This window comes from Amblyomma maculatum, chromosome 3 (genome assembly GCF_055883805.1).
Source record: "Amblyomma maculatum isolate TAMU_Amacu chromosome 3, ASM5588380v1, whole genome shotgun sequence".
Classification (NCBI taxonomy): domain Eukaryota; kingdom Metazoa; phylum Arthropoda; class Arachnida; order Ixodida; family Ixodidae; genus Amblyomma; species Amblyomma maculatum.
Window position 1 is genome coordinate 42,955,771 of NC_139346.1, and position 21,191 is coordinate 42,976,961.

Here is a 21,191-nt window from a genome sequence, read left to right on the forward strand (position 1 = left end):
GGTACGGAGTACTAAAACTCTAATACTCCGCCGAGTACGTACTCGGAGGCATCACATGTGATCTGAATTTCCTTATTTACATTATAAAGCGTCAAGACACTTTTACCAGATATGTTTTTTGCTAATGTGAAAGCCTTGTCACACTGACGCGACCAGTGCCACTTGCTTTCTTTGCGGAGCAAGTCGTGAAGTGTTACAAGAACCGTTGGCAAATTTGGCAAAACTTTGGCATAAAAGTTTATCATGCCCGAAAAAGCTTTCAACTGGGGAGTGCTTTTTTTATTGCCACTACCTTTTCCGGCGACGGATACAGGCCATCCTTATCAATTTCATGCCCCAAGTGCGTTATGCGTTGTTAAAACAAAGCACACTTTCTCTCATTCACACGTACACCGTGTTCACTCAGACGCTGTAAGACCCGTTCCACTCTTTCGTAAGCCTGCCTATAGTTCTCGCCTGTGTGATTATGTCATCCAAGTAGCTGGCCGTCCCGATGGTGCGGGATCGGCTGTCTGAGTACCTTGAACAACACAATACTTTCGCGGACACCATGTTCGGATTTCGCCCACACAGATCCGCACAGGATGTCCTGCTCCAAATCGACCGCGAAATACTGAACCCCATCACATGCACAAGAAACGACAAAATCGTCCTCGCCCTGGATCTCAAAGGGGCATTCGACAATGTAACACACCAGGTCATACTCACGCACTTGAGTCAAACGCACTGTGGCACGAACACTTTCAACTACATCAAACAATTTCTCACAGACAGACTGTCTTATATCCGAATACAGGATCAAGAGCACGGACCTTTTTTGCTCGGCACGAGGGGCACTCCACAAGGCGTAGTGCTGTCCCCTCTGCTATTCAACGTTGCAATGATGCGCTTACCTGCTCTGTTGCGGTCGAAGGGGTGCAGCACGCACTGTACACCGACGACATCACCCTCTGGGCCACGCAAGGGCGTCTGGGGGACATGGAGACGAGCCTGCAAACGGCTGCTAGCATAGTGGACCGCTATGCCCGCGGCTGTAGTCTCCAATGCTCACCGCAGAAATCTGAATTCGTGCATCTGCGCCCCTCGCGCTCATGCTCGACTCAAACCACTCTCACCTTGTAGAGCGGTCCCATTCAAGAATCTAAGGAAATCAGAGTTCTTAGGCTCTTTATACACAACCAGAGACGAAGCGACACAATACTCGCCAAGCTCCGGCAGGTGGCGGACCAGGTGGGCCGCATGGTCCGCCGGGTTTCCAACAATCGCGATGGGTTACGATGCAAGGACGCCTTGCGGCTGGCGAACGCATTCGTGACCAGTCGAATCTTGTATTCGACTCCCTACCTCCACCTGCGGAAACAGGAGGAGGATACTCTCTAAGTTATCCTCCGTAAAATCATGAAACGAGCACGGTACCTCCCGGTCTCCACCTCTACCAACTGTCTCATGGCGCCGGGTGTGGTGAATACTTTCAAGGATCTTCAGGAGGCCCACCTCACCAATCAGTATACGCGTCTAACAAAGACAGAGTCGGATCGCCGTCTTCTTGCCCGACTTCACATCCAACACACCCAACTCACAGAGGAGAGATGTGGCATTCCCGAAAAATGGAGACGCGCCCTCCATGTGCGGCCTCTCCCCGCCAACATAGGACCATAATGGTCGGCTCCTGGAGCGGGCGGAAGCCTTGGACCGCCATTATGGAAGCAAACCAGAAGTTTTGTATGTGGACGTCTCCGGGCCAAACCCTAGGGGTTGGTACACAGCCGCGGTCATCCACAAGGGCAAAACAGTAGATGGCCTTACGTTCAAGGCCCAGTCACCAACACACGCAGAAGAGGTTGCCATCGCCCTCGCAGCCTCTGACTCCTCCTCCAAATACATCATAACCGACTCGCGAGGGGCTTGTCGGAACGTCCAGCAAGGGTAGACTGCTCCCCTAGCTTACCGCATATACCAAAATTGCAGTCGAGATTCAGATCCCGCGTACCAATCTCTCGTTTGGGCTACAGGTCACCAAGGTCTCCAAGGGAATGAGGCAGCCGACGCCGCCGCCCGCGCGCTTTCTCTCCGGGAATTTCCCACGGGACCCGACGCGGACCAGTCTTTTGATTTCAGCCCAGTTTACAAATTTAAAGAAATATGTGAATATTACAAATCTGCGCACCAAACGCTTCCCACCCCGTGTAAAGGGCTGGGCAAGGCTAACGAGCGGGTGCTCCTGCGCCTGCTCACCAATACAATGTTGTGCCCGGCTATTCTAAAACACTTTGATCCGCAATTCGACGGGCTGTGCTCGCACTGTGGGGAGGTGTCTTATACCTACCACATGGTGTGGGCCTGCCAGAAAAACCCATCTCTGCCCTCTATCACCAACTCCACCCGAGAGAACTGGGAGGCAACCCTGCCCGGCTGCTGCACCCTAGAGGACCAAAAGGTCTTAACGGAGCGCGCCCGGGCTGCGGCAAACGCCAATGGAGTGCCTGTCTAGGCATCCCACCTAGTGTATATACCTATATGTATTATAATAAATATTTTCACCACCACCACCAGCATACCATGACAGCTTGGAATGCTGCCGGTGCGCAAGATGCGCCATATGGCAAGCGACGAAATTTAAAAAGGCCCACGTGCGTGTTAATAGTCAGCAGTTCTTGAGCTTGCGCATCTAGCTCTAGTTGCAGGTACGCCTTCCACAGGTCAAGAACAGAAAACACTGTTTCGCTTTACAAGGTTGCGAAAATGTCTTCGGGCAGCGGCAAATGATAATGCTCAACCTCAATTACCTCATTTACGATGACCCAGTAATCACCACAAAGACGCAGCTCTTTGCTGTTCTTTTTAGAAACTGTGACCAGCGGCGTTGCCCAACTACTATGCCTGACCCGATAGATGACACCAGCTTTCTCTAAATTCGCCAATTCATGCTTGACTTGAACGCGTAAAGCGTACGGAACTGGTCTTGCTTTAGCAAACTCAGGGAGAGCATTTTCTTTCAAGACAATGCTAGCTTTGAAACCTTTGATAACGCCAAAACAGAGTCAAACACATGGCGATATTTTTTTGTGAGGGAAGCTTCACTTTCCACTGCCTGCACAGCCATTATCTCGCGCCGGTTCAGCTTAAGTTTTGAAAGCCATTCTCGACCTAACAACGTGGGCATTCTCGCGCCCTCCGTTTCTCTTGCAATAACTAGCGGCAGATCAAAACATTGATCTTGATACTGCACTTTAGCGTCCATGGCTCCAGCAATAGGCACAGGCGTTCCAATGTATATGACCAATTTCACATTAGCTTGTCTTAAACAGGCATGAGGAAAGTGCTTCGCCCACTCTTTTTTGACAAAATTGATACAGCTGCACCTGTATCTAATTCTATTTTAATTGCTCTGCCATTTATCTTAACTACAATAACAATAACAGACGCGTTAGCCTTCTGGTTTGTGTGACACAGAGTCAGCAGCTCATTACTGTTATCACCCGACTCTACAGGGTGCACTACTTTAAATCTGCACACTTATGCAACGTGATCTCTTTTTTTTATATTGGAAGCCGCGACTGTTTTCAAAAGGGCAACTCACAGATTAGTGTTCCCCTTGGCATCGGCGACAGGTTGCGCTCGTCCCTTGCGACGCATTCCTACGAGAGCTTGCTCTGACTCCTTGCTTGATAGCAATTTCTCCGGTATGCGCGTTCCATTGTTTCGCCGTTGCCTACTTCCAGTAGACGTCGGGGCTGTCGGACGCTGTTGCTTGGTTGCTCGACGATTGTATCATGTCTTTAGTGTCCTGGCTCGCGGCTTCCATGGCTATGGCCACACTACACGCTCGGTCCCATATTATTTCATCGTCAGGAAGGGCCAGCATTCGGCATCGTATTGCTTCGGAACGCAATCCCGCCACGAGCCGGTCCCTCAAAGCCTCGGTCAGAAACGTGCCGAATTCGCAGGCTATCGCTAGCCTCTTCAATTCGACTATAAAATCCGCGATGTTCTCATGGGTTTCTTGCCTGCGCTGGTTTAACCGATAGGGTTCGGTGACAAGCGAGCGTTTGGGAGCGTAGTGCTTCTTAAGCGCACTTACTACTTCCTTGAATGAAGACTTCGCCGCCGGCGTCTGTGGCAGCAGTAAGCTCCAGAGCGTGACATGGGCCTTATCGCCTATATCAATTAAGAAACCTTGCAGTTTCTTTTCATCTGTAACGTCGTTGGCAGCAACGAATAACTCGAAGCGTTCCAGGTACACTTCAAAGTCGCCACTGTACGGCTGGAACTCCGGTAGCTTTCCGACGGTGTTTGTGATCCTAGTAGCCTAGCCAATCATCCCATCCTCGTCGCCAATTGTTGTATCCAGACGCCAGGCCAACAGGAACAGGAGGCTTTATTGCGAGGTGCCAGCTCGCAGCCTCAAACCAACAACAACTGTACATGGAGAACGCGCACCGTCATATCTGCGTGAGCTGCCGGCGCATGCGCAGAAATGACGAACGCGATCAGCCAATACAACACATATTGAGCGTCCTACTCGCGATACAACACCACGCTGTAACAGAAACGAACGCGCGGGAGCCTAAAAATTAATGACAGCACTCTGTGCAAATGCACTATTACAAAAAAAGGTATAGTATTTGGTGGAATGATCTGTTTACAAACGACAGTCAGCTTGCACACATCATGCCAAGGCAGTAAGATTCTTATCAACCCAAATATTATGCAACTGAATTATATGCATGCCACAAAACAACATTCACTAAAATCGCAATAAAATGTCGGACATCTAATTAGCCACATAACAAAAATTGGCCTTCCTTTGCCTCGCAAATCAATGAAGCATAATTCATGTGAAGAGAGAAAACATTTTATCATATACAGCCCCGCTGTGCACTGCCAAAAATGTTCTGCGTTTTCATCAAGGAGAGATAAAAGAAAGGGCTTGACCAATATTGTCTCTAAACACAAGTCTCTCAATAAAAGCCTTAAAAAGACACTCACACGTACCAAAAATAAGCAACACACCGTTCCTATTATGTTGCAATGCCTCTAGTCATGAACACTAGTGCCTTATCGCAAAGATTCCATCCCTGCATGGCCCAGTATTCCACAAGGCTTTCAAACGCATCGAAAGGTGTGTTGCAGGACTTTTCTGAATGTACCGTTTTTGCCAAAATTAACCAGGCTGCACGTTATGCATCTCGCTTGTACTCTAAAACCAACATGGGTTCCCAGAGGCTGAAAACTTGTTGAGAAGTAAGCACAAGAGGTGGCCTTTACTTTGCAAAGATTTAGAGCTTCAGAAGTGGTATAAATTCTCTGCTACCTGGCTGAAAAGCAGAACACGCAGCCCGGTTACTTTTGGCAAGAATGTACATCTTGTCAAATATTATAGTGAATGCACGCCCGGGTGCCGAAAACAAAGCTATTCTCACTATAGTTCAAATATTTAAGGAAAAACCCTCTTTTCAAGAGAACACACCTTCAACCAGAACTGCAGTATCCTGACATGTGTTCACATGAAGAACTGACCAAATTATCTATACCCCTTTTGAGATGAAAATGATGTTAGAGGTTAAATGCTTTGTTGCAGCTACTGCAAATGCAACCACAGCGTTTAAAGCTGCTGAGCTTTAACCAGTGTAGAAACTGATGACAATACATATATACTTATATCATTTACTACCTCGGCCAAGGTCCTCTGGCGACGTCTTTGTGGAGACTGCTGAAATTTCTGGATGCATTCTTGAAGCAGCTGGTACTTCCTTCGGGGCTGTGGATTTTCCTGGTGGCAGAACTTCGGCCAGTACAGGACGCTGCAAAATGAATTAGAAAGCATTGAAAGAATGCGTGCCACACTGCATAACGTATCAGGTGAAAACCGAGTAGACACATTGAATGATAACATGAGAAGTTGGGTGATTTCGAAGGTATTAATGCTAAACGAGCGCGAAAGAACACGGAAGAGAACAAAGCACAACAGAAGCGCTGGTGTTGTGCTGTATTCTCTTCCATGTTTATTAGTTCGCATCCGTTTAGCATGAATACATTGACTGAGCTTTGCCCCTACCCGCATATCACACATTCTAAGAAAAAAGGGCTAAAAGGGGTAGTGAAGTTAGTCCTTTTGGGACCAACTGCAGAGATAAAATTTGGCCCCCAAAGGATGAACTGTAGGAGCTGGAACGGTTGCTCCTTGCAGGTGCTCTCTAAGAGACAAACATTTGATCCTTGAAAATGACCCTAGCGCCATACTTGAATATGGGCCCAGTATGACGCTGGATCCGGACCGTGAAAAAGAAATAACATGAAGAATAGGTTTGGAATGGAGCGCATTTGGAAAGCACTAGCAGATTATGACCAGCAGCTTGCCGGTATCGCTCAAGCGGAAAGTATACAGCAGTTGCATCTTACCGGTGCTCACCTATTGGGCTGAAACGTGGAGGCTAACCAAGAAGGTTCTACTTAAGTTGAGGACAACGCACTATAACTTAAGTTACTGACATTCCAATGGATATCAAGAAGAATAAATGGTCATGGGCAGGACGTGTAGTGCGAAGAGAGGATAACCGATTGCCGCTTAAAGCAACAAACTGGATTCCAAAAGAAGAAAAGCGTATCAGGGGGCGGCAGAAAGTTAGGTGGGCGGATGAGGTTAAGAAGTTCGCAGGGGTCATGTGAATGCAGCAAGCACGGAACTGGTTAATTGCAGAAATATGGGAGAGCCCTTCGCCCTGCAGTGGGTATAGTCAGGCCGATGATGATGATGATGATAACGACGACGACGACGCTGGAGACTGGGCGTACTGGGACGCGGCATAACGGCACGCTCCGCACTGGTGGCACTGCTCGCATGGAGAAAAAAGTCCTGAGATAAAAAGTAAAAGCTAGTTAATAACGAAGCACCTCAAATACAAAACAAAAAGCTGGGAGAAAAATAAGCGTGCACGTACTAGCACGCTTCGAACTCGGTACCTTATATTTAGTAGCTTGTTACGCTAACCTCTCGGCCACTTTTTTTTTTCTTTATTACCAATTTTTTTAAACACACAGCATACACTCTGAATACACAACAACTGGGATATTGAAGCGAACTTTAAAAAAGGAATTGCCAATAACGCCATTCGGTATCCGATATCTGCCATGCGCCGACCCTGAAGGAGTGCCGAATGACATGCTGATGCTATTATGAATGCATAGCGTATGGAAAACGCGTATGGATGCCAGGCATGAGCGAACCGTTGTACACCCCGCTCGACACTACGTCGTCGAGAGCGTGGCATACCTGAGAGAAATTCTGCGTGCACAAGATAATTCTGCGGAGTGGCTACCTGTACTGGACCGGCTGGCTTCAGTAAAGCCCTTTTAAATCTAGCGATTTAGGCAGAACGTGCCTAGAGCTTTTAGCATTCCTTTTGTTTTGCTTTGCTAACCTCTCGTCCACGCAGTGTATTTTTTTATGCCGGTCAACAAAGTACATACAGGCATAGAAATCACTAGCCTACCTTTGACTTAAGATGCCTTCAAATGTTTTAATTGTGATCAATTTGCTGAGGCTGACTGTGGAGAACATCTCTGAGAAGTGTGCCCCTTGCAGTGAAGTTGTCCCTGACCGATCGTACATTTCCTTCGCCGTGCCGAAATGCCATCCGCGTTTTCCAAATGCTGTAGAGGCCAAGCACCATAATCATATCTTATGGCATCTCGTCGCTTAGTACGGGTAAGAACTGGATGCCATAAGGATTATTGGGTAGTTCTTTTTTTAAAGTTCTTTGTGATATATCCCAGTGAAAAACTGGATCCCAGCAGTCTATAAAAACGTGATCGATGGTCTTTGGTTTTTTTACAGATTGTCCAGTTGAGGGTCCAAGATACAAATATACCTTTATCATTAAGCCACTTTTTTACGGAAAGGGTACCAGAGTGAAGCTTGAAGAAAAACGATTTGACGGTCGGTTTTACCGGCATCTCCCTAACTCTGTTTAGGATATCTTGTCTTGGGCCTCCACAACATAAGGATCGGTATAGAGGCACGGGTACAAACAGGTTGAGAAAATACACCTTTTTCCTGGATACCAGTACTAATATACTCAACTGAAAAATGCGCACGCAAAATTTGTAACGCAAAAACAACTTCTCTTAAAAATCCAGTGATAGCGCGATATCTGGCCAGATAACTAGGCACAACAAAGTCAGGTATCACGTTACATAAGCCCATCTGCATCATTGTGCGCAACAAAGGGTCTGTTCGATCGCGCAAAAAAATCGTGATACAACGTGTCTCAGAAGCAAGTTCGAAAGGCCAAGTCCACTCCTATTCATGGGAAGAAACAAACTAGTGCGTCTATTTTGCTCCCAATTTGAGCTCCAAATAAAAAATGCATATATTCTATGCAGATTCTGCACATTAAAGCGGGACATGAAATTTGTGTTTGTATACCAAAATTTAGTATTTGCTGCTCGGCCACGCAGAGAACTGGCATCCTTTGATATATTTTTGCAATGTCATGACCGCGTTTATAAGGTAGAGACCTAATATTTCGAAGTGTACAAGCCATTGCTGCCGTTCTAACAATTTGAACTTCTTAACCATTGGAGCTTGCTGCCTGCTCTCACGACTTGCAAATAATGTTCTGGATGCCTATGCGCGCTATTTTGGGCATTGGAATTATTTTTAACATGAGGAGTTTGATATCGTTGGCAAAATTACCAGCGTCGGCTCTTCGGTAATGCTCTGCTACAATGGGCGTAATTTTCGCTGAACACGGAGCTGTAGCGCAAATCTTCAAGGAAAGAAATGGGACGAAGCCTCAAAACCGGCAAACGCAGCAGCGACGACACTATTTTGCTGGCAACTAAATCATGTTTGTATGTAAACATTTCGGGAAGCGTTGCGATGACCGAGCGCTCGGCTGGTTTATACGCAGAGCAAGAAGGAGCGCAAAAGCTTGAGAAACACGCGAAATATTATTAATTACAAGGGCTGTAAGTTTTTTTTTTCTCTCACGGGCCCATCGCTCGGTAAACTACTCTCTTCCTGTTTCTTCTTTTCTTTCTTTCTGCTGTTTATACTAGGCCGAGGTGCAGGCTACGCTCACTAATGCGTAGGCCCTGTTTGGAGCCTGCGATTGAGCCCGCATTGAACATTTTGGCAGTAGTTATTGTGTTAGAGTGCCCTCAAGATTAGCTGTGAAATTCGTTATGCATGGTAGCCCATATTATTCAATTCCAGTTTTAGTTGTACGTTAATCGTCAGTGTGCCATGAGATAGCAGAGAAGCGGAGATTGTGGTTTTCTAGAAGCGCTCGAAACGACCTATCGAAACATAGAAAGTGTACAAAACGATACTGTCTTTGTTTTTTTACAGGTGCGCATCGACTTCGTAGCAAAAGGTTGCTTACTTGAACCATATTTTTCATATGCGCATTATTTCTCGCCCCCCCCCCCCCCCCCCCCAGTTTCCGGACTTCCCATTATTTCCAAAGCGATACTGGGCACAGTGCGGCCTCAGAGCATCCTAGTGCATTCCGAATGCTAGCAACACATCCAGCGCCAAAAACCTAATTCCAGCACGTAGTACTCAATTCCAGCAACACGGCATGCACGTTTTGTGTCTATCGAGTCAGAAACACATTCTCTGCACCTCAACGCCCGACGAGAGAGGCGGGAAGGAAGGCCAGGGATCAAGTGAACAGTTCGTCTTCCCGTCCGTCCTCTTTTTAGTGTTTATCGAGCCTGGACTAAACATTAATCCTACGAATTTGCACAGGGCACGCTGTTTGCAACAGTTGCTCCTCTCGCGTAGTAAAGGGTCGATTTGAGGACCAAAGGGGACGTTACTCTCCTCTTCAGCCGGTTTGTTTTCTTAAAGTGCATGTATAGTACGCATTTGTCAAGCCGGTAATAATCCCCTCTGTAAGCTCATGAATAAGCACAATAAAGGAAAGTGGACATTTGACGTAACACTAATGAACACTTCTATTACGGTTCGATGTTTACAATTCACTTAAAACTCTTGCGCTATATTTAAACTTCTATTCGAGTATTACAGTTTAAAGTGCTGTAAAGTGCCAGAGGAGCAAATTCATTCTATCAATGTATTATAAAACATAACAAAATTGAGAACTGAAGAACGCCAACGAGGAATTTACAGCATGCTGCTGGGCTCGCAGAGGCGCGAGATGTCACCGCCATCTCGGCAGCGTCATTTGTCAGCAACACTTTCTTTCGCATATTCTTTTAATGCAGTCATGTAAATTGATCTAGCTAATGCTGATTAATGCGACACTGCAACCGAAATGAGCAGCAAAGCTAAGAGAAGAGAGGTTGTGCATATTGCCAAACCTGCCCAAAAAGGAATTTAAATGCTTCCTTGCTTACCTTCCGAGTTAAAATTCCAAAGCGACGCAGTCATTTTCCGTTCGAGCAGTGCGTGGCGCCACTTGCCTCGACGGAACGTCTCTCCGGAGAAGCGCTGACGCAACACCGTCGGAGATTTGTACGATACAAGCATTACCGCAGTCACCACAACGACGTGCGCCTACGCCTGACTCATTAGCAATTACGTTCATTTATGTTGTGTACCGGTGCCAAATGGCAAGATGAAGACGGGATGATACGTTTCCTTCATCCGTACGTCGATGCAACGAAGACACTGCTGAACCGCCATCTTCCCGCACTCAAGCCCTTTGCGTTCTGGAAGGGTCCGCCGATTTTACAAGACCAAGAAAGGCCGCTAAAAAGTTAGGTGCTCTATAATTACTGCACAATAACTATGCCACGTTCTTTTAAAGATATCTAGACGCTAAATTGCATCAACATGAGTACGTAAAACTGCTACCATGTTTTTGTTTTCGAGTCAGTAGTTCCAATATTTATAACCCCATTTGAAGATGTCCTTACAAGCGATTCGCGTCATTGGCAATGAGTTTCAGTCCCCGTTTGGTTTCAAGTAACGCTACCATGCGATGACCCTTGCTATCGGGGACAAAACTCACTGGGCCGTCCTGTACGCTTGCCGGAGTAGCCCAGAGTGCATCACCGCGCACTCTCACGGTGAAGCGTCCGGCGATGGGTAAATGTTCTTCAAGAGCACCGTTGCAACTTTTTTGTTCTCGTTAATACACTCCGGCTATGCACGTAGTTGGTTCTGAGCAGTTTTCTGTAAAAATATAAAAGCTATGGCAGTTTTGTGACGCTATTCACGTTGTGAAGACGACGAAGGATGGTCAGCACCCGTGTACCTGTTTTTTTTTTCTTTTATCCATGTTATGTTAACATCAAGTAAAGACATAAATAAATACTACTGCTGAAGACGCTGACGTTGAGAGATTTTATGCGGACCTACAATGCCTTTTAGACCGCACCCCATCATCAGACGTCGTTTTTCTCATAGGAGACTGGAATGCTAAGGTCGGGAGTGGAGAAATATCCGGAATTATAGGCAAGTTCGGTCTTGGCGAGCCAAATGAAGCTGGGCAGAGGCTAGTAGAGTTTTGTCAACAACCTGACCATAGCGAATACTCATTTTCAACAGCACAAGAGGCGTCTGTACACATGGCCTTCACCGGACGGTCTGTACAGGAATCAGATCGATTATATTCTTTGCGGCAGAGATGGAGCAGCGCTATACAAGCAGTAAAAACAAGGCCTGGGGCCGATTGTGCACCGATCATCAGCTTCTTGTTGCCAAAATTAAGCTTCGATTGAGGAAAATGCAGAAAACTAGAAGGCCTTTCAGGTATGATCTGGATCAAATTCTATTAGAATATGCTGTGGAAGTGAGGAATCGATTTCAAGAATTAGATCTAGAAGACAGACAGCCTTAAGAGATCGGGACTGATGTTCGTGATATAATACAAGAAGTTGCTACTAAGGTAGTTCCAAAGCAAAAGAAATGCAAGAAAGCAAACTGTTTATCTGAAGAGGCTTTGCAAATAGCTGAGGAAAGAAGGATGGCAAACGTTATGGGGGAAAGAGAAAGATAAAAGGTTCTCAATGCGGATTTTAAGAAAATAGCAAGGAGAGATAAGAATGCCTTCCTGAACATACAGTGCCAAGCAATTGAGAACAACAGCCAATTAAGTAACGCAAGAGCTCTGTATAAGACAATCAAAGATATCAAAGGAAGCTTCTGTGCTGAGTTGGGCGTGATAAAGGACAAACGAGGCAAGGACCTCACTGAAGCCTCAGAGATAAGGAAGAATTGGCAGGAATACACAGAAGAGCTGTACAAGAAGGACCCGGATGTGCAAACCCAATATAAGACTGTTGTGATTACTGATCGTGAGCTACGCATTCTGAAGAGTAAAGTTGAATGCGCCTTAGCCAGCCTTACTAAGAACAAAGCTAGTGGAATTGATGGCAACACAGCTGAGTTTTTTTAAACCCTCAACCATGACGCTGTTAACATTCTGCATACATTATGTCAGAAGATTTGGACAACCCTGCAGTGGCTAATAATGATTGATTACCTAGACAGAAAAAGTAGAAAGGTAGGCTTGAAAATCAATATGCAGAAGACTAAGGTAATGTTCAACAGCCTCGGGAAGGAACAGCAGTTTACATTAGGTAGCGAAATACTGGAAGTAGTAGGCGAATATGTCTACTTAGGACAGGTAGTAACTGCAGATCCAGACCATGAAAAGGAAATAACAAGAAGAATAAGATTGGGATGGAGCGCACTTGGCAAGCACTCGCAGATTATGACTAGAAGCTTACCGGTATCGCTCAAGAGGAAAGTATACAACAGTTCCATCTTGCCTGTACTCAACTATGGGGCTGAAACATGGAGGCTAACCGAGAGAGCTCTACTTAAGTTGAGGACAACGCAGAGGGCTATGGAACGAAAAATGGTAGGGGTAACATTAAGAGATAGAAAGCGTGCAGAGTGGGTCAGAGAAATAACTCAAGTTACTGACATTCTAGTGGAAATTAAGAAGAAGAAATGGACATGGGCAGGACATGTAGTGCGAACAGAGGATAACCGATGGTCGCTGAGGGTAACAAACTGGATTCCAATGGAAGGAAAGCGTAGCAGGGGGCGGCAGAAAGTTAGGTGGGCGGATGAGATTAAGAAGTTCGCAGGGGTCAAGTGGATGCAGCTAGCACAGAACCGGGTTAAGTGGAGAAATATGGGAGAGGCCTTCGCCCTGCAGTGGGTATAATCAGGTTGATGATGATGATGATGATGATGATGCAGTGGCTACAGGATTGGAGGAGGTCAGTTTACATCCCCATTTCAAAGAAAGGCAGTGCCAAAGATTAATCCAACTACAGAACGATTGCGCTTATTTTGCATGCTAGCAAGGTGATGTTGAAAATCCTCCAAGGTAGGCTGCAGCAGTATATGGATCGGGAGATTCCGGACGTGCAAGCTGGGTTTCGCAAGGGCAGAGGAACTAGAGACCAGATTGCCATCCTTCGCTGGATCACGGAAAAAGCAAGAGAGTTCCAGAAACCCATCTACTTCTGCTTTATTGATTATGCGAAAGCGTTTGACTGCGTAGATCACAGCAGATTGTGGCAAGCTCTGCAAGAGGTAAAGTTCCAATTCACCTCATCTGTCTCCTCTCCTCAGGAACCTGTATGAAGGGCAAGCGGCCACAGTCAGAACTGGGCATGGTCATACTGACTGGTTTCCGATTGAGAAAGGGGTGAGACAAGGCTGCATACTGTCGCCCTGCCCATTTAACCTATATGCAGAGTGCATCATGAGGAAGGCCGGACTGGACGAGTCTTCAGCTGGAGTGAAGATTGCTGGAAAACGTGTCAACAACCTTAAATATGCGGATACCATTTTCATGGCAGAAAGTGAAATGGACCTTCAAGAGACTTCTGAGGCGCATACAAAAAGAGAGTGAGACGTTTGGGCTTAAACTGAACATTAAAAAGACAAAGATCATGGCGTCTTGCCCTATCCAGTCCTGGAGCAACAAGGGACAAGAAGTGGAAGCTGTCAGATTTTCTGTTCTTGGGCTCCAAGATTACCTCGGAAAGAGACTGCAGCCATGAAATTAGGAGACGCCTGCTTCTGGGAAAGAGAGCAATGGTTAGCCTGGACCGCCTAGTAAAGAGCAGAGACATTAGTCTGCCAACCAAGATCCGTATAACTCGTGCTATGGTCTTTCCAGTTGTGATGCATGGATGCGAGAGTTATACTGTGAAAAAGGATGACCTTCGAAGAATTGACGCGTTTGAATTGTGGTGCTGGCGGAGATTCTTCAGAGTTCCTTGGACGGCCAGAAGATAAAATTTGTCGATATTGTCGACCATAAACCCCGAATGCTCATTAGAGGGTCAAATTCTAAATTTAAAGCTTAGGAACTTTGGTCATCTGATGAGAAGAGTGGAGTCGCTGGAGAAAGATTTGATGTTGGCAAAGGTTTAGGGTCGCCGGAGAAGGGGCAGGCAGTGAACGCGATGATTGGATGGCGTCCTCGAGGCGCTGCAGGTGTAGTTATGTGATGTTACGAAGATAGTGAGGGACCGGAAAGCGTGGCGTGACATGGTCCATAGGGTCACGAAGAGTCGGACACGACTGAATGACTGAACTGCACTGAACTAATAGAAATAAATGATCAGGTAGCATTAAGCAACCATTGCATATGCATTCTTTGGTGAAAGATAATAAAGTGGTATGCACGAGTATTTGTGCCATTATTACTTTAAAATCTCGTGGTTGCTTTCAGACGTTAAAATAACGCTTCCTAAAGACACAAAGTAAAACAAGTGCGGAGCAATACAAAGGCACTTTGGCGCCTCTTGTGTAGGTGCGAAGAGAAATGATCTGGATTGCTCTAGAGGCCGATTCATAAAAAACTTTTTGGAATCATTTTAAAGGTTTTACTAATAAATTTCAAGCTGTGCAAATGTATAAACCATAGTAAACCTACTTTGTTTGAATATTGGGTCAAATAAATATGGGGCGACCCGATCTCATTACATCTCTTTACTATTAGCGCAGGGATTTGGGAGAGCTGGTATTGACTCATGTGTGAAAACAGCGCCGGAAAACAAGACGAACGAAGAAAGACACAACACAAGAGCTTCGGCGCTTGTGTTAGTGCTTTCGTCGTTCATCTCGTTTTCTCCCGCAGTTTTCACAATAAATGTTTCTACAACCCAATGGTAGCGGAGAGCACAAGTGATTGCTATTCAGAGAAATAAATCAGTATTTTTTGCGCATCTGGTGATCGGAGGTGGCATCTGAAACTACAAGCCACAACATCTGGTGATTGGAGGTGGCATCTCAAGCAACAAGCAGGAGCAACAATCGGCCACCAAGAGAGCAGCTCGGAACACCGATCGCATGTGTGGGTGAGTGCTTGGCTTTTCTTCTGATGTGGACCAGGTTCAGAACAGGGTTAGATTTTAGAACTGGTAAAGAGTGTTGAAACGCCTTTAGGTTTGGTAGTTTGCACAGTTGTTTTGGAAGTAGCCGACACTCGGAGCGATCATGGACCTACAAAAGCTGCAGAATCCGGAACTGTTGCTATTGTGTGAGGAATTGGGAATTGATACAAGTGGTTTGGCACGAAAACTCTTGAGTTTAAACGCAATCACTGATTTGGGAGCCGATGATGAGGAGGTCACTGAAGCATGGCACCCCATCGGACAAAAAAAGGAGGAGCAGCTCAGACAGCAGAAAGAGCGGGAAAAAGAGAAAAAGAGGCGTGAGAGTGAAATTGGGAGAGAAGCAAAAAGACTGGAGCAAGAAATTGAGCTCCGGAAATTAGAAGTAGAGTTGAGCAAGAAGGCGGGCAATTGTCCCCAGCTAATGGTGCCTCTTCTCAACAAGGAGGCAGATTTCAAGATGTCAAAGCACATGCAGCCATATGTGATATCAGGGGATATCGGTCTGTATCTGGCTAACTTTGAGCGAACCTGCCAAAAACTGTCCTACTAGTGAGACACTTGGTCTCAGATTATTGACGGTTCTGCCCTGCGAGGCAGCGGAGGTTGTCGCGCGGCTAAGCAAGGAAGACGCGGACAACTATGAGACGATCAAGGTTTGCCTTCTGAGAAAGTATAGGCTTAGCGCCGAGGCGTTCAGACAACGTTTTCGGAACGCTACTAAGTTCAGGGACGAGAGTTACCCTGAATTCCTGTACAATTTAAGAGTCAATTTGGGCGAGTGGCTAAAGAGCATTGATTCCTACAGTGATAGGGACGCTGTAGTCGAGCGAATTCTTTTGGAGCAGTTTGATAACTACCTCCCAGAAAAAGAAAGAAATTGGTTAAATGACCGAGCCGACATTAAGTCGGCAACTGGAGCTGCCGAACTCATTGAGGAGTACGATTCGCGCCGACAATTCAGCAACCCAGCAGTGGATAGGCCCCGCAATCCCAAGTTGAGTGTGAATAACCATCATGAAAGGCACTTTGCTAGAATTGCAAACAAAGAAAAGAAGGCTTTTTCAGGCAAACTCTCTAGAAAGGACGGTAGTAAGAAAAGTGGGGAGGTGACCAACGCGCAGAACACAAATAACAAGCTTGAGGCTATGAAGCCGCTCACATGCTTTAGCTGTAATGAGCAGGGTCACATTTCCGTCAACTGCCGGAAAGAAAAGACTGCTTTCTCGTATGTCAGTGACTGCGATGAAAACATGAAGCTTTTGGAACCCTACATACATGACCTAGTAGTCAACGGAAAGCCTTGCAAGGTACTGCACGATTCGGCCGCAACAATGGATGTTGTTCATCCGGCGTATGTGTCGACTTCCGACTATACGGGACAGTGTGCATGGATTCGTAAAGTAGTGGAGGAACATTGAGTGTGCTTACCAATCGCGAACGTGGTCATCGAGGGCCCTTTCGGCTAGTTAACAACCAAGGCTGCCGTTTCAGGAAAGCTTCCTGAGTGCTATCCGTATTTGTTTTCCAACAAATCGGACATGCTGCTACGAAAGAGGGGCATCCTTTTCGGAGACAGAGTTGTGCAAGCCTTAACACGTTCAAAGGTGCGAGAACTAACTACACTGCTCATTCCCGCAAATTTCACAGCGGAGTAAACAGCAGTTAAAAGAGTGGTCGATGCAGAAGATAGCGGGTCAGAAAACTTTGAGAGCGAGGCACCTCAGATAAGTCAACTTGAAAGTGAGCTTGATGAGACGCGGAATGAGGACGTTCTTGAGAGTAACCTCTTGCCGCCAGTGTCTAGTAATCTCAGGAGACTTCTAAGTGGAACCCGAGATGACTTAGCTATGGAGCAAGCCAATGATCCCAAGATACAGGAGATAAGGGAGCGCCACCGCGCCACTAAGACAGTAAAGAATATTTCTTTCGAGATGAGAAAGGCAGTGCTGTATCGCTTATTCAAGGATAAGCGCGGAGTAGATTGGGACCAATTAGTCGTTCTCCAAAAGTACCGCGAAGACTTTCTGCGACTTTCCCATGGCAGCTCGTGGTCATGTCACCTTGGAATAAGGAAAACAAAGCAGAAGCTGTTGCAGGAATACTATTGGCCTGGATGTTTTAAGGACACAGAAAATTTTTTGCGGTCACGTGACACGTGCTAGCGGGTTGGAAAGGCGCAAGGTAAGTGGAAAGCTCCGATGGTGTTAGTACCAATCATTACCGAGCCGTTTCACCGGTTAGTAATAGATGTAGTTGGGCCACTTCCTGTGACAGAGTCAGGATACCGTTATATCCTCACTATTTTATGCCCAGCCACAAAGTTTCCAGAGGCTGTTCCGCTGCTCGAGGTGACGTCCCAGAGTGCAGTGGATGCTGCTGTCAGTGTTTGCACGAGTTGGATTCCCTTCCGAGGTCCAAAGTGATCAGGGTAGTGTTTTCACAAGTGTCCTCACCACCTCAATTCTCGAGCGATGCGGCATTAAGGTAGTGCACAGCTCGATCCACCATCCGCAGAGCAACAGCGTAGAAAGATGTCATTCTGTTCTCAAACGCGTCCTGAGGGGACTGTGCTATGAGAACAAGAGCGAATGGGATACCTGCCTGCCTGCAGCACTTTTCGCTTTGCGGTCAGCGCCGCACGAATCCACTGACCGAGTTGGTGTACGGAAGGTCACTGCGCTCACCTTTGCGAATGGTGCGGGAAGCCTGGGAGGGGTGCGCAGAAGACCCAACAGTAGTAGAATTCATTATGAACTTCCTGAATCGCTTACATAACACTAAGGGACTCGTTGAGGCCAGCATGAAGTCAGCCCAGGCTCGTTTCAAAGTTTACAATGAAAAGTCAGCCCGTCAAAGGCGTTCCGTATCGGGGACTAGGTGATGTTGCTGAGAAGTTCAAGGCAGAATAAGCTCGAAGTACAGTGGGAAGGACCTGCTGAAGTCGTTGCAAAGCTTTCTAACACTAACTACGCAGTGAAAATCCCCGGTAGGTGTGAAGAAGTGCTATCTTGGAGGGGCCAAATTCACCGTAGAGACGGACCTTTGTCCCCTGGCTTGGCTGCAAACTGCGACATCGAAGAACAGTCGCCTTCTGAGGTGGAGCTTGATTTTACAGCAGTACAATTTTGAAATAAGATACAAAAAGGGGAAGTTAAGTGGGAATGCTGACGCGCTTAGCCGCTGTTACTAAGCGGTCCGAGGTGCTCCTCACCATGTATCTAAATTGATGCTCAGGTTTTTTTTTTTTCGCGCGCTTGTACATGTGTGACTATGTAAAGCAGCACGTTTGGTTTTCTAGACATACGTGGGTCCTGAGTGTCTTAAGTGTGGGCATTTCTCGGACAACGATGGCAGTTTTCTTTTGACCTGGGCTCTTCAGACGGGAGCCGAGTGCTCGCTTAGACTTTTGGTTGAGTTTCAGAGACAGCTCAAGCAATTTGGCCTACGACAATCAAGACAACGCGACAAGCGACAGTGAGCTTCAAGCGTTCATGTGCAGGCCATTAGGTCGTCTCTTCATGCAGCAGCTGCGACTGCTGCCCTCCATGAGTCTTCTGGCGGGGGAGGAGGCTGTTGTGACCGTGCATGGTCCGCGCTTGCGCGCACTATTGTGCGCCTGTGGGCATGGTATTGATATGTGCTGTTTGTGCAAGGGCTCTAAGTGAGCGTGTTCACATGAATCTTTTTGTGTGAGCATGCTTTGCTTTGTCGGGACCCTACAACTTCCAAGTTGGCCCTGTCAAGGGAACGTCAAGAAAAATACAAAAAAACGTAGTCCTGTGAGAAATAGCCGGAAGTGCTTTTGTTCAACTATTCACCGTTCCCGTCGAGAAGCGCTATTGTCAAGTGAGAAATGCCTATTGTCCAAAGGAGACGATCGGAGTGACACGTCCGCTGACGTACAGGAGAAGAAAGGATCATGAGGAGTACAGCCATTAGAGGATTTTCCCGTGAATGCAGGAAAGAGTTGCAATTGCCGGAAAGGGACAATGCTGGGAGCAGTATTCGTGGCGCGCACGCACACTTGGGTTTCTGAGAAGGAAATACACTTGTCGGAACCAACATAGCGGATCTTTGCAGAAGAATCGAAATTTACCTCCTCGCCGTTCCCAAGCTCTACCCGACAACAAGTGACCACGCCCGACGAAACAATACTGGACTAGTCAGTGTATCAGACCATCAGTGCAGTGATGTGTTCGATTGGTTGCCGATATCTGAGGGGTGTGCCCTGGAACTGATTGGTCAGCATCTTCAGAGAGGGGCTGGACATAGGGGATTTAAGGACGTTGCAGAGCAAGAAATGACACTCTGAGCCCTGGGTAAACGACTCATCCAGACGCTTCTCGCTATGAACTCTTAACGCTTGCCATTTTGCTGATATACTCTTTTTTTCATGTAAATAAGTTTTATCAAAGTGTCATTAAACCTGTTTATATATATTTTACCAATTTCGAAGATTCAATCCTTCATCAACCCGGAGTCTCCGCACGCTACCAAGTGAAGGCCGGATCGACTTAGTCCCAGCCTCACGACAGCCTCCACATTGGGCGACCCAAGCTCTGCATTTTTAAACAGCTCCTTCCGCGAACAGTGGATTGGGCGCGGCGGACCAATTGCCTGGCCACCACGTTCGCCGGACCAGACCGCACTTGATTTTTTTGTGGGGTTACTTAAAGAGCATGGTGTACGAATCAGAACCGGCGAGCCCTGATAACGTAAAACAAAGAATCAAAACTTCAATTGAGAATGTTCTGCAAGAAATTGTCATACGAGTAGTGAATCCAGCGATAGATCGCTTGATGGCCTGCATTGCAATGCAAGGAGGTCACTTCAAACACGTACTTTAAGGAGTGATGTGCAGTGACTATTTCTGTGTAGTCGGCCTTTAGATGCACAACTTATCAATAAACTAATTTTCAAAACTTCTCTGCGTTTACCGTTCTGATATTGATTCTCACTTGTTATCGAAACTGGGTGGCATCTTAAGAGCAAATTTGTGTGCAGTGATCAAAAGGTTCCACACTAACTATTATTAAACACAAGCAGCAACTAAATGTATCGTAAAGAGAAAATAACCACAGTGTTCAAGAACATGGAGACGTTTTCTTGCTCTCGAAGGTATTTTTAGAAAGAATTGAGATCCTGTCCGAAATCAAGGGCACCAGTTCTCGAACAAATTTGTCAGTGATCTTCGAACAGCCGTCCATGCAGTGCAAACCAAAAGGAAGCAAAAATTGATGTCGCCAAGGAAAATACCCCGACGGCTGCCTTTGGTTAAGCACATTCAGACAGCCGATGAATCGCGGCCGTGATAGGAGTAGCACCAGACGGACATTTCGGGAGCGGCCGCCTCGATTAGTGAGGCAACGTCACGCCTGCGTCACTCAAGGGCGCGCATAATTGCGCACCTTAGTCTGCTAGGTTCCGTTCTCGCGGTCGAAGGCGGCCAAAATTACCAGTACAGCAGTGCTTAAGAAATGGTTTCCTTGTCGTTTAAAATTCTATTTGGCCTTCTCACACCGGCCGCTTAATGTTGCAATTTCAAAGTGGCTCCTAGCTAGTATAAATAAAAAGTTAATCAGCTATTATCAGTTAAAGCTTAGTTTAATTAGTAGCTTTTAGATCTCCTGATGTTTCTCGACACTTAATACAATAGGTAAAAAAAGAATCGACATAAAATTGCATTTTCGTGTTTTTTAAATGACAAGTAAAACCTTCGGTGAAACATCCTATATACTGGCGTAGTATGTTGGAATGTGAAGCCTAAACAGCGATTGGTAACTGATGTATTTTATTATAATTTAGAAAAGAAAAGTAAAGAGAAAATAACACGATGTTACTCGTTG

General features: G+C 46.3%; 1 protein-coding gene across 1 annotated transcript; it reads right to left on the reverse strand.

Moving 5' to 3' along the window:
• Positions 1 to 3,712: 3,712 nt before the first annotated feature.
• On the reverse strand, positions 3,713 to 10,501 carry LOC146194655 (uncharacterized). The gene is made up of 4 exons (XM_084596610.1): positions 10,369 to 10,501; positions 7,494 to 7,653; positions 5,675 to 5,804; positions 3,713 to 4,309 (listed from the first exon to the last, which is right to left on the reverse strand). The coding sequence occupies exons 1-4, from the start codon at positions 10,499 to 10,501 to the stop codon at positions 3,713 to 3,715; spliced, it is 1,020 nt and encodes a 339-aa protein (XP_084452736.1).
• Positions 10,502 to 21,191: the final 10,690 nt, after the last annotated feature.

What these genes read in the sequence shown, in the direction of transcription:
- LOC146194655 (XM_084596610.1), bottom strand. Translation starts at nt 10,501, where the DNA reads ATGCTTGTATCGTACAAATCTCCGACGGTGTTGCGTCAGCGCTTCTCC. An exon ending in GAAGGCATCTTAAGTCAAAG is followed by an intron (nt 5,805 to 7,493) that starts GTAGGCTAGTGA and finishes TTCATTTTGCAG; the next exon opens with CGTCCTGTACTGGCCGAAGT. An exon ending in GCCAGAGGACCTTGGCCGAG is followed by an intron (nt 4,310 to 5,674) that starts GTAGTAAATGAT and finishes ATGATTGGCTAG; the next exon opens with GCTACTAGGATCACAAACAC.